A 13,571-nucleotide genomic window follows, 5' to 3' on the forward strand; every position below is an offset into this window, starting at 1 on the left:
ATACAATTTATCTGCTTGGTGCTGCAAGGATTTACAGTTTTGACAAGCATTCTATGGGAGCTTAACTGAGGCAGCTGTGATATGAACAGTTTCAATAGATTTTTCATGTGGAAAATATACCTGGCTAATGGTATATGACCTGGAATTTTATAACTTTTATCATAAATTCATCTGGGCATTTAAGCAGATTCTGATCAATTACTTAAGGGTAATATGACCCCATACTTTCCACCTCTGCATAGGGTTGACATGGTTTTCAATTCCGCCCAAGCTTTGGCTGGCTTGCAGCTTTCTGGAGGGATCAGTGATCTCACCTCAAGTCGGTAGACTGTTGAGGGGTGTATATAATATATATAATAAACACGGAAGAGCAGTTTTCCATTCCCCAGCCATCCTATCTCATCCAAGACTCCGGTATTTGAAACCACATTTAAGGTGGACGGCTTGAAGCGGTTCCCCTTGTATTTATTCAGACCAGCATAGAGCAAGACTGGCATTCTCTCAGCCACCAGAAGCATACTTGAGTCCCCTTTGATGGCATGCCACTAGCTCCTGCTGTAGGTCAGAATAAGAGAAGTTCCCTTAAATTAGTACTTAAATATACAACAGGGCTATTTTGTGGGGTGGATCCAATCCCTTTACTGTCGGGGTCCCTCTCTGCTGTCTCCCTCTCCAAACCTACCGGAAAACCCCAAGCTCGGAGTGTCCCAGGGAGGGGGGAGGGGGTGGTAAACCTCTGAGCTCCTCCCTTTGGCCTCGGCAGTAGGACGGCCAGGGGGCCTGCGGGGGCGGGCGGGTAACTCCACCCGCGGAGGAGGTGGCGCTGGCGGGGGGTTGCGTGGGCAGAGGTGCTGCTGGGACCTGTTGGGGAGTGTTGTGCAAGGGTGGGTGCCTAGCTTGTGGCCTGGGACAGTGTCTGGGACAGCAGCCTTTCACTGCCGGTGGCCATTGCACCTGTGTATGGCTGTTTACTGCAAGGCCCAACCTCCATACCTTTCTTTCCATATTCTTACTTTCATTTCAACACCTTTTGTTTACATAGACCACCAGGATAAATTCCCTCCATGTTTAGAACAACAAAGTAAGACTTAATTAAGCAATCACTTTGTTTACGTATTATAGACAGTTTGCATTACATCCCTCCATGGGTTTCTCCTTTCTGATTGCCTGTGAATATGTGAGAGTGTAGTCTTTGGCTCATACGTGAAAACATATGGGCCATTACGGCATGATTTGAAAGCATTAACGGGACTTCATTTTATACAGCTGTCATATTTTTAAAATTATTAAAGTTAATTTTTGAAATCTTGCATGGGATACATGTTTTAAGGTGATGTTTTTCCTGAGTATGCACATAGAATATATGGTCATGTGACGTAAAGATATCCTTTACACTCTGCCAAATGATTTGATCGCAAAGTTCTCATGAATCTAAACTCCCTAACCTCAACCTCTGCAAGAGACTCTCTGAGGCATCTGGATGGTTCTCCACAATGCTTTCTGAAGTTACTACTGAAAGGTGGAAAGATTCATGATCAGGGGCCTCCTATCAACTCTGGAGCTTCACTCTCATTTGGCAGATGTTAATCCTGAGAAAGAAGGTAAGGAAGGAGAGAGTGATTTGCATTCTGAAAAAATGTATTTCTAAGACATTCGGTGAGCAAAGCGCATTATGCCCAGGCTGGAAACTATATATACTGCAGACAAACCTGAAGGAGAAGCAGAGCTGTCCACAGCCTGGCCTCTGGGATTCATCAGTTCTCACACGCAGCTCTGATGAAATCCCGACCCAGTGTTCACATCACCTGCGGTTTTGCAGTCACACGCTTTCTCAAGATAACAGTAACACTATTGCCATTTTCAGAACTAAAATCCATTAATAAAAACCAAATACTCAAAATCAATCTGCCATTTTTAAAATGTGTGACCATGGGGGTGGGTTGCCCATCATGACCTCCCTGCAGGTGCCAGCAAGGTAATGAAGTCAGTGAACTTGGCAGAGTTTGCCTGTGGTTAAATGGAAAGGGTGCAGGTATGATTTATCTTCAGCTGATTGATGCCATCTGAAAATAGGAGCCCTAATGTGTCTGATTATCCTGCCAGAAATATGCCAATGTTTAAAAAAAGTCAAAAAATTTAACAAGTATTTAAAAAATTAAAGTGCTACACAGGCCAAAGAAAACAGCCTGCCAGTTTGTGTATTTTAGTTTAAATGTACATAAATACCTCAAAGACAGCTTGTGTTTTTTAAATAAGACCTAGAACATTTGAAAATAGCCCATGGATCTCAACTGCACAGCAAATCTTGAAGAGCTTAAAATATTTGTATTTGCGTAGCCATACATCCATTCGAGAAGTCACTAGGTTATATACATCAATGCAATTTCTAAAACTGACAATCACCTACTCCAGAGAATATTGAAAGATTTTCAGCTAATTACGATGATACAAGAGTTTATGGTAAAAAAAGACATATAATCTAACTTGGCACATTCTAAAGGGTAGCTTATAAATAAATCTCAGGTGATGATTAAAGTAAATATTAACCTTGATTAAAGCTAGCATGTTTCAGTCAGTAAAAGTAGAAAAATAATTGGTTGGGGACAGGGGATAGTTTTGATGTCATTTTGAGGCATATGTTACTAAATTCCACATGACTAGGAAATCTGCCCCAAGCAACCAGATATTTCTACAAACCACTTTACCCCTTTGGCTTCTTCAAACATCAAACTGTATGTTGGTCGCATCCCATTTTTCTCATCTCCTGATCCTGCCATATACCATGTGACATTAGACAAGTCAGCTTACATTTGGATGTTATTTACTGAGAAACAGAAATGCTGTAAAGATGAGGTTTTTTTCAAAACTATTTAGTTAATTCATTTTTATCTACATATTGTTTAAGAATGATTCTTAAAAACATAAAAAATATAGCTTGATAAAATATACTTTAAAAAGGTAAGAAAATTGATATAAAGTGACAAAAATGTTTAGAAAGTAATCTAAATCTAGGTATATAGTAATTATATATACACACACATACATGGAAAAGACTGGAAAAATATCAAATGATTAAACATATACAACAATCATAAAAACAATAACTATCTTGTCATTCAAAAGTTGGTAACATATTTGACTCTAACTTTCTAAAAGCCAAACAAATGGAGAAATACAATTAATTATCGGAGTGTCTGTAAAGTAAGAAGAAATCAATGACTCTGATTTTATTTTTGATTCTCATAAGAGAGACTTTAGCTAAAACTCCTCAAAGAATTAATGCTATGGAATGCATCTCCCTTATAAAAATCATAGGGATGAACCCCATGGTTTCCTGTAACATTCAGGAAGGTCCAAATATATCATAACAGAATATAAACCATTGGATAATGAATATAATGCAGTATATACAATATGCTATATAGTATAATAAAATCCAGTTACACATTCATAATGACATGGCTTCACTTTGAACGAAGGTCATAAAGTGTCTAGGATGGGGTTTCTCAACCTCAACATGATTAGTATTTTGAGACTGATATTTATTTGTTGCAGAAAGCTGCCCTGTACATTACAGAACGTTTATGACTATCCCTGGCCTCCATCCACTAGAGGCCAGTCCACCCACTTTCCCAGTTTGACAACCTAAAAACGTATACAAACATCACCAAACATTCCCTGTGGCGGAGGCAAAAATCAACCCTGATTAAGAAGTACCATCCTAGAGAAACAGAATGATTGCACAAAATCCTCCATAAATAGTTCTTTCAGCTGAGGCTTTGAAAACTAGTAAGTGCTGTCAACTCAAGCTCAATGTATCTCAGAAATACCTAGAGTACAAGTATTTGTCAGAAAAAAATGGTATAGATAAGGGCAGAGATTTAGACCTGAAAAAATACGCTTCACTGACGTTGGCTGAACGAGAAACTCCTAACTATTTACCACAAACTCACCATCTCTTTTTCCTGGGCTACAATAAAAGGCATTTGCAGCCCTGCATGTAAGTAAGTTAGGTCATATGGCAGCACTCTAGCCAATGGACTGTGAGCAGAAATGATGAATACCATTTCTGGGCAGAACTTACAAGAAGCAGGTCGGAACCCTCCTTACTCTTCTCACCATTCCTCTCCTACTAGATGCAGAAAATGATGGTTGCCAAGGAAATGATAAATCAATAAGATGGATGGAGCCCTAGTTCTTAAAAAGTAAGTGCAGAAAAGCTAATAGTCAACTAGGAACACCAGTGTTGGTCTGTTTTGCAACTGAGAAATAAACTTTAAATGTGTTTGAGCCCAAAAACAGTTTGGGTCTAGGTATCACTATGGATTTGCTGACATTAATAGCACAAAGGATAATGCCTTCTTCCAACCTGATGAAGCCAAATATAGACCTATGTAGGCCATCTCATTATTTTTTAAGCACTGCTTTAGTACATGGATATTTGTATGTACTATCATGTGAATATTAGTTCCATAAAAGTTTTTATCCTCAAAGGTATTATTTTGAATGAGGATGATACATCTCAAAACACAGGACAGAACACAACAGAATAAAAGAGTAAACAAAGACACAGATTATCTTGCATAAAAATTATAGAGAGAAAATTTATAATACTAGATTCAATTTTTATTCCTACTTCTGAATAAGGAATATTCAAGTTGAAGCAATCCGCTTTTAATTTTTAGGTCACCTCTATGAAGCCTCTAGAAATTGACTGCACTGCCTGTATCAGTTCTCCTTGAATATTTATCAGTTGCTACCTTGCATTTTAGGCTCTCCCTTATTTCCTAAAATCATGAGAAAGTCTGTGAGCCACTTGAGGTTAGAGCTGGGGTCATAGGTACTTTGTTTTGTCAGATAGTATCTAGTATATGGTCTCCAATTTACAGAATAAGAACAAAAAAAATGAAGTCAGAAGCTGAACTAGGTGTATGTTTGGTGGGACTGGAACTAGGAGGGCATAACGGTAGGTGAAAATTGAAGAGCTCCACAAGCTCTTCCTGGCATGCCCTGAGGAAAGGGTGAGGCCAGAAGTTCTCAGTCTCCTAAATGGGAAGTCCGAGTGCCTCTGCAAGTGACCGCGAACCACAAGAAGCCCTGAGGAAGCTTTAGGTCTGTGTCTCCTTTACAGAAGGTGAATGCTAACTAGATATGCATGCTGGCATCCTCTACTAAATCAGACTAATCATTTAGGTAAAGTTCTCAAAAAGCACAGTGTTTTCTTACTCCACAACTCCTTACCCACTCCCCAAAATCCAGGAGTTTTGAAACAAATTACTAGGAATTGAAGTTCGCTGAATGTTGATAAAACCCTATCCCTCTCATATGGATTTTACCAAACTTTTTTGGCCAGGTAACCTAGAGAAAATGCCTTTGTGTTGTGGACAAGGACACAGCATGTTCAATCCATAAAAAGTCATGGATAATTGTACTGAAAATAGCTATAATTTTCTAATTGTCATGTAAAAATGGCAATCTCTGATAGACTAAAAATAACCAAAATTCCTTGTGAAAGCTCTTAATAGATCTGCCAATGATAATACAAATAAGAACTGATCCCTGAAATAAATTAACTGAAAGTTCTAGTGTCTATTATGATTTGGTTCTGTGGCTTCTAGATCAGGAGTCATCAAACCTTTCTATAAGCAACTATCTAGTAAATATTTTAGGCTGTGAGGGCCATGCATTCTCTGTCACAATTACTTAACTGTGACATTCTACTAAAAAAGCAGCTATAGACATTGTGAAACATTTAAGTGAGTGTGGCTGTATTCCAGTAAAATTTTGTTTACAAAAACCAATGGAGGATCACGGGAAGATGGCAGCGTGAGTAGTTCAGTGGAAATCCCCTCCCCATAACATATATATTTATGAAAATACAACAAATACAATGATTCCTAAAAGAGACACCAGTGGATGCAGTACAACAGCCAGGATACATCTACATCTGCGAGAACTCAGCATCACACGAAGGGGATAAGATACAAGCCGTGGCCAGGCGGGACCCGAACGCTCCCCCACCCCAGAATCTGGAGGTAAGAAAGGAGCCGGAATGGGGAGGAAGTGGGAGCCCAGGACTGCTAACCAACCAGCTCTAGAAATCCGCACCCAGAGCGCAGACACAAGGTGCATGGGGCGCTGGATATTAGAGAAACAGAAAAGCAAAACCTACGGGCAGGTCCCCACAACTGGTGCCCCTGAGACAAAAGAAAAGCGAGTGCTTTTTGCAAGTCTTAAAGAGACAGGGACCCCACAGCTGGACGAAGTTGTCCTGGCACACTTAGCCAGCAGCTGGGAATCCTGGGGAACTTTAAGTGCCCTAAACCCCTGGGAGGCAGTGCAGCTCTGAAGCCCCTCATGGCACTAAGCAGCCTGCCAGTCATTCCCCCAACTGGCACAGACCCTGACACACTGGCCCAGTAGTGGGAGAGTGGCAGAACACGCCAGGGGTGGTGGCACCAGAGGTGACCGGGAGCGGCCCATGTGTGCCGGCAGCACCAGAGGGGACCGGGAGCGACTTGTGTGAGCCCGCTGTGGCAGTGACCGAACAGCCTGGGAGCGGCCCGTGTGTGCTGGCAGCAGTGGTGCCAGAGGAGCCCGGGAGAGGTCAGCGCAAGAGAGGCCTGCGCACACCTGCAGCAGTGCCAGAGGGAGGAGCCACGCTCCCAACAGCTGACCGGAATCCCTGCCTGATGCACAGCTGGCCGGGCCGGACCCAAAGGCTGCTGTTGGCACACAGCTTCCCGGCAGGGGCACCACTATTGCTGAGGAGTGCACCTGGCATGCCTGCCACTCCCTGCAGGGCTCTGCGCTGCCTTGACAGAGACCCCACCCACAGCAGCTTAGGGGATTAACCTGGTGGCTGCTCCAGGAGTGCAGGTAACCAACAAAGGCAGTGGAGAAGGGCAAGGCATCCAGCAAGCAGGAAAGTACTTCCTTCTCCCAGCTGACACACCCGCAACCTGCCTACAGCCACTGTTATCACCATGAAAAGGCAAAAACATTTAGTCCAGTCCAGAATACTTCAGACAAACCCTGAGAGAGGATCTGCACAGACAGACCTAACCAGTCTCCCTGAAAAAGAATTCAAAATAAAAATCATAAACATGCTGACAGAGCTGCAGAGAAATATACAAGAGCTAAGGGATTACGTCCGGAGGGAGATTACAGAAATGAAACAATCTCTGGAAGGATTTATAAGCAGAATGGATAAGATGCAAGAGGGCATTGATGGACTAGAAACCAGAGAACAGGAACGCATAGAAGTTGACACACAGAGAGATAAAAGGATCTCCAGGAATGAAACAATATTAAGAGAACTGTGTGAACAATCCAAAAGGAACACTATCTGCGTTATAGGGGTACCAGAAGAAGAAGAGAGAGAAAAAGGGATAGAAGGTGTCTTTGAAGAAAGAATTGCTGAGAACTTCCCCAAACTGGGGGAGGAAATAGTTGCTCAGACTACAGAAGCACACGGAACTCCCAACAGAAGGGACCCAAAGAGGACAACACCAAGACAGATAATAATTAAAATGGCAAAGATCAAGGACAAGGACAGAGTATTAAAGGCAGCCAGAGAGAGAAAAAAGGTCACCTACAAAGGAAAACCCATCAGGCTATCAGCAGAATTCTCAACAGAAACGTTACAGGCCAGAAGAGAATGGCATGATATATTTAATGCAATGAAACAGAAGAGCCTTGAACCAAGGATACTGTATCCAGCACAATTATCATTTAAATATGAAGGAGGGATTAAACAATTCCCAGACAAGCAAAAGTTGAGGGAATTTGCCTCCCACAAACCACCTCTACAGGGAATTTTAGAGGGACTGCTCTAGATGGGAGCACTCCTAAAAAGAGCACAGAACAAAACACCCAACATATGAATAATGGAGGAGAAGGAACAAGAAGGGAGAGAAATAATCATCAGACAGTGTTCATAATAGATCAATAAGTGAATTAAGTTAGACAGTAAGGTAGTAAAGAGGCTAACCTTGAACATTTGGTAACCATGAATCTAAAGCCTGCAATGGCAATGAGTACATATATTTCAATAATCACTCCAAATGTAAATGGACTGAATGCACCAATCAAAAGACAGAGTAATAGAAAGGATAAAAAAGTGAGACCCATCTATATGCTGCTTAAAAGAGACTCACCTCAAACCCAAAGAAATGCACAGATTAAAAGTCAAGGGATGGAAAAATATATTTCATGCAAACAACAGAGAGAAAAAAGCAGGTGTTGCGATAGTAATATCAGACAAAATAGACTTCAAAACAAGGAAAGTAGCAAAACATAAAGAAGGACATTACATAATGATAAAGGGCTCAGTCCAACAGGAGGATATAACCATTGTAAACATATATGCACCCAATACAGGAGCACCAATATATGTGAAACAAATACTAACAGAAATAAAGGAGGAAATAGAATGTAATGCATTCATTTTGGGAGACTTTAACACACTACTTATTCCAAAGGACAGATCCACCAGACAGAAAATAAGTATGGAGACAGAGGCACTGAATAACACACTAGAACAGATGGACCTACTAGACATCTATAGAACTCTACATCCAAAAGCAACAGGATACACGTTCTTCTCAAGTGCACATGGAACATTCTCCAGAATAGACCACATACTAGGCCACAAAAAGAGCCTCAGTAAATTCTAAAAGACTGAAATCCTACCAAACAACTTTTCAGACCACAAAGGTATAAAACTAGAAACAAATTGTACAAAGAAAGCAAAAAGGCTCACAAACACATGGAAACTTAACAACACGCTCCTAAATAATCAATGGATCAATGACCAAATTAAAATGGAGATCCAGGAATATATGGAAACAAATGACAACAACAACACAGAGCCCCAACTTCTTCTTTTTTTTTTTTTTTATTGAAGGGTAGTTGACAACAGTATTGCATTACATTAGTTTCAGGTGTACAACACAGTGATTCAACATTTATATACATGATAATTCTAGGTACCAGGTATCACCATACCAAGTTGTTACAATATTTTGACTATATTCCTTATGCTATATATTACATCCCGGTTACTTATTTATTTTACAATTAGAAGTGTGTTTAAATATATATATATATATATATATATATATATATATATATATATATATATATATATTTTGTGAGGGCATCTCTCATATTTATTGATCAAATAGTTGTTAACCACAATAAATTTCTGTATAGGGGGGTCAATACTCAATGTACAATCATTAATCCACCCCAAGCCTAATTTTCGTCAGTCTCCAATCTTCTGATGCATAACGAACAAACTCTTACATGGAGTACAAATTCTTACATAGTGAATAAGTTACATGGTGAACAGTGCAAGGGCAGCCATCACAGAAGCTTTCGGTTTTGTTCATGCATTATGAACTATACACAGTCTGTTCAAGTATGACTATTCACTTGATTTTTAAACTTGATTTATATGTGGATACCACATTTCTCTATTATTATAATTTTTAATAAAATGCTGAAGTGGTAGGTAGATAAGAGATAAAGGTAGAAAACAGAGTTTAGTGTTGTAAGAGAGCAAATGTAGATGATCAGGTGTGTGCCTGTAGACTATGTATTAATCCGAGCTAGACAAGGGCAATAAACATCCATGTATGCAGAAGATTTCTCTCAGAACATGAGGGGGGAGGTTCTAAGCCTCACCTCTGCTGCTCCCCATTTTCTCACCAGATGGCCCCCTGCGACTGTGCCTGTCTTAGGTTGTTCCTCCCTTGAGGAATCTTACCCGTCTCTGGCTAACCAGTCATCTTCTGGGGCCATACAGGGAAATGTTAAGTTGGTAAGTGAGAGAGAAGCCTTATTGTTTGAAAAGGTTAGCTTTTTACTTCTTTGCATATTTATGCCCTGTGGCTTCTATGCCCAGCATTTGTCTTGAGGTATCTTTACCACTTGGAAGAATTATGATACTCGGTAAATTCGACATGTGGCACGAGTTCTATTTAAAGGTTGTGATTAGGTAGGAAGAAGAAAAGCTATAGAAGTTCCAGGCAGAAGAAAACCTGGGAAGATTGATTATTTCTTTGACATGTCTTCTTGTAGAGTAACTTCAGCATGGATAGGTTTTAAACTACTAATTAAATTGTGCACACACATTAACATAATAGGAATATAGTTACCTAACCAAAGCATACCTGTAATTACCAGCCATCTCCAGTGAAACCAAGAAAACCAGTTAGGCACCTTAGGCATTTGTGAAAACTTGTCTATGATATGGTGGATATTGTCCGACTGAACTTAAACAGTCTGAGAGAATTCAGATAAACTAGAACAACCCATTCCTGGGGACTGTTCATATCCCGTATGTTCTTTTAACGATAAATAGTCTGTGGTTGTAAGGTTTTGGGGTGCTACAATTTGCACTTCTCCTAATTCTTGGTTGAGTTCCAACAGTATAGATCCAGTCCAATTTTTGTTTTACAGTATGCACAGGCCAGCTTAGATATCTCCTTCCTCATTCCCATGGCAAGTCCAGGAACTGGTGGGATGAGTGCATCTACACCTGTGACAGTGCATGGATCTTTGTTGGAGTTTTTTTTTTTTTTTTTTGCTGATCATCTTCTGTCATGAGTCTTCCCGAGAGTGCTGATGTTGGAAGTTCTTTTTCATATCGTATCTTAGTTCATTTTTGGGGTAGCCAAATTAGGCTTTGATCCTCTGTATAAACACAAACAGACCCTTTGCCTACACTTTTATATGCCCTTTATATCATTGTGTAGAACTCGTTAGAGGTCACCACATAGGAACTGCTTTTTTTTTTTTTTTTTTTTAAATCATTAATCTACACTTACATGACGACGAATACTTTGTTTACTAGGCTCTCCCCTATACCAGGTCCCCCCTATATACTCCTTTACAGTCACTGTCCATCAGCGTAGCAAACTGTTGTAGAATCACTACTTGTCTTCCACAGAGCCCCAACTTCTGTGGGATGCAGTGAAAGCAGTCTGAAGAGGAAACTATATAGCATTCCAGGCATATTTAAAGAAGGAAGAACAATCCCAAATGAACAGTCTAACGTCACAATTAACAAAATTAAAAAAGAAGAACAAATGAGGCCTAAGGTCAGCAGATGGAAGATGGAGGGACATAACAAAGATCAGAGAAGAAATAAATAAAATTGAGAAGAATAAAACAATAGAAAAAAAATCAATGAAACCAAGAGCTGGTTCTTCGAGAAAATAAAATAGATAAGCCTCTAGGCAGACTTATTAAGAGAAAAAGAGAGTCAACACACATCAACAGAATCAGAAACGAGAAAGGAAAATTCACGACGGACCCCATATAAATACAAAGAATTATTAGAGAATACTTTGAAAACCTATATGCTAATAAGCTGGAAAACCTAGAAGAAATGGACAACTTCCTCGAAAAATACAACCTTCCAAGACTGACCCAAAAAGAAACAGAAAATCTAAACAGACCAATTACCAGCAACGAAATTGAAGCGGTAATCAAAAAAAAAAACCCAAGAACAAAACTCCCGGGCCAGACGGATTTACCTTGGAATTTTATCAGACATACAGAGAAGACATAATACCCATTCTCCTTAAAGTTTTCCAAAAAATAGAAGAGGAGGGAATACTCCCAAACTCATTCTATGAAGCCAAAATCACCCTAATACCAAAACCAGGCAAACACCCCACCAAAAAAGAAAACTACAGACCAATATCCCTGATGAACGTAGATGCAAAAATACTCAACAAAATATTAGCAAATCGAATTCAAAAATATGTCAAAAGGATCATACACCATGACGAAGTGGGATTCATCACAGGGATGCAAGGATGTTACAACATTCGAAAATCCATCAACATCATCCACCACATCAACAAAAAGAAGGACAAAAACCACATGATCATCTCCATAGACGCTGAAAAAGCATTAGACAAAATTCAACATCCATTCATGATAAAAACTCTCAACAAAATGGGTATAGAGGGCAAGTACCTCAACATAATAAAGGCCATATATGATAAATCCACAGCTAACATCATACTGAACAGCGAGAGGCTGAAAGCTTTTCCTCTGAGATTGGGAACAAGACAGGGATGCCCACACTCCCCACTGTTATTTAACATAGTACTGGAGGTCCTAGCCACAGCAATTAGACAAAACAAAGAAATACAAGGAATTTAGATTGGTAAAGAAGAAGTTAAACTGTCACTATTTGCAGATGACATGACATTGTATATAAAAAACCCTAAAGGCTCCACTGCAAAACTACTAGAACTAATATCAGAATTCAGCAAAGTTGCAGGATACAAAATTAACACACAGAAATCTGTGGCTTTCCTATACACTAACAATGAACCAATAGAAAGATATATCAGGAAGACAATTCCATTCACAATAGCATCAAAAGGAATAAAATACCTAGGAATAAACCTAACCAAGGAAGTGAAAGACCTATAGTCTGAAAACTATAAGACATTCTTAAGAGAAATTAAAGAGGTCACTAACAAACGGAAACTCATCCCATGCTCCTGGCTAGGAAGAATTAATATAATCAAAATGGCCATCCTGCCCAAAGCAATATACAGATTTGATGCAATCCCTATCAAATTACCAACAGCATTCTTCAATGAACTGGAACAAATAGTTCTAAAATTCATATGGAAACACCAAAGACCCCGAATAGCTAAAGCCATCCTGAGAAGGAAGAATAAAGTGGGAGTGATCTCACTCCCCAACTTCAAGCTCTACTACAAAGCCACAGTAATCAAGACAATTTGGTACTGGCACAAGAACAGAGCCACAGACCAGTGGAACAGAATAGAGACTCCAAACATTAACCCAAACATATATGGTCAACTAATATTCGATAAAGGGGCCATGGACATACAATGGGGAAATGACAGTCTCTTCAACAGATGGTGCTGGCAAAACTGGACAGCTACATGTAAGAGAATGAAACTGGATCACTGTCTAACCCCATACACAGAAGTAAATTCGAAATGGATCAAAGACCTGAATGTAAGTCATGAAACCGTAAAACTCTTAGAAAAAACCATAGGCAAAAATCTCAGGGACATAAACGAGTGACTTCTTCATGAACATATCTCCCCAGGCAAGGGAAACAAAGGCAAAAATGAACAAGTGGTACTATATCAAGCTGAAAAGCTTCTGTACAGCAAAGGACGCCATCAATAGAACAAAAAGGTATCCTATAGTATGGGAGAATATATTCATAAATGACAGATGCGATAAAGGGTTGACATCCAAAATATATAAAGAGCTCACACACCTCAGCACACAAAAAGCAAACAATCCAATTAAAAAATGGGCATAGGAGCTGAATAGGCAGTTTTCTAAAGAAGAAATTCAGATGGCCAACAGACACATGAAAAGATGCTCCACATCGCTAGTTACCAGAGAAATGCAAATTAAAACCACAATGAGATATCACCTCACACCAGTAAGGATCGCCATCATCAAAAGGACAAACAACAAATGTTGGCAAGGTTGTGGAGAAAGGGGAACCCTCTACACTGCTGGTGGGAATGTAATTTAGTTCAACCATTGTG

At 39.7% G+C, this 13,571-nt stretch overlaps 1 protein-coding gene across 1 annotated transcript in view; it reads right to left on the reverse strand.

Moving 5' to 3' along the window:
• LOC118921385 (uncharacterized) overlaps positions 1–6,784 on the reverse strand; it is a 95,719-nt gene extending 88,935 nt beyond the window's left edge. The window contains 1 exon segment of the mRNA XM_057490518.1: positions 6,634–6,784. Within this exon segment, the coding sequence (XP_057346501.1) occupies positions 6,634–6,784 (151 nt within the window).
• Positions 6,785–13,571: the final 6,787 nt, after the last annotated feature.

This window comes from Manis pentadactyla, chromosome 13 (genome assembly GCF_030020395.1).
Source record: "Manis pentadactyla isolate mManPen7 chromosome 13, mManPen7.hap1, whole genome shotgun sequence".
NCBI classification, from domain to species: Eukaryota; Metazoa; Chordata; class Mammalia; order Pholidota; family Manidae; genus Manis; species Manis pentadactyla.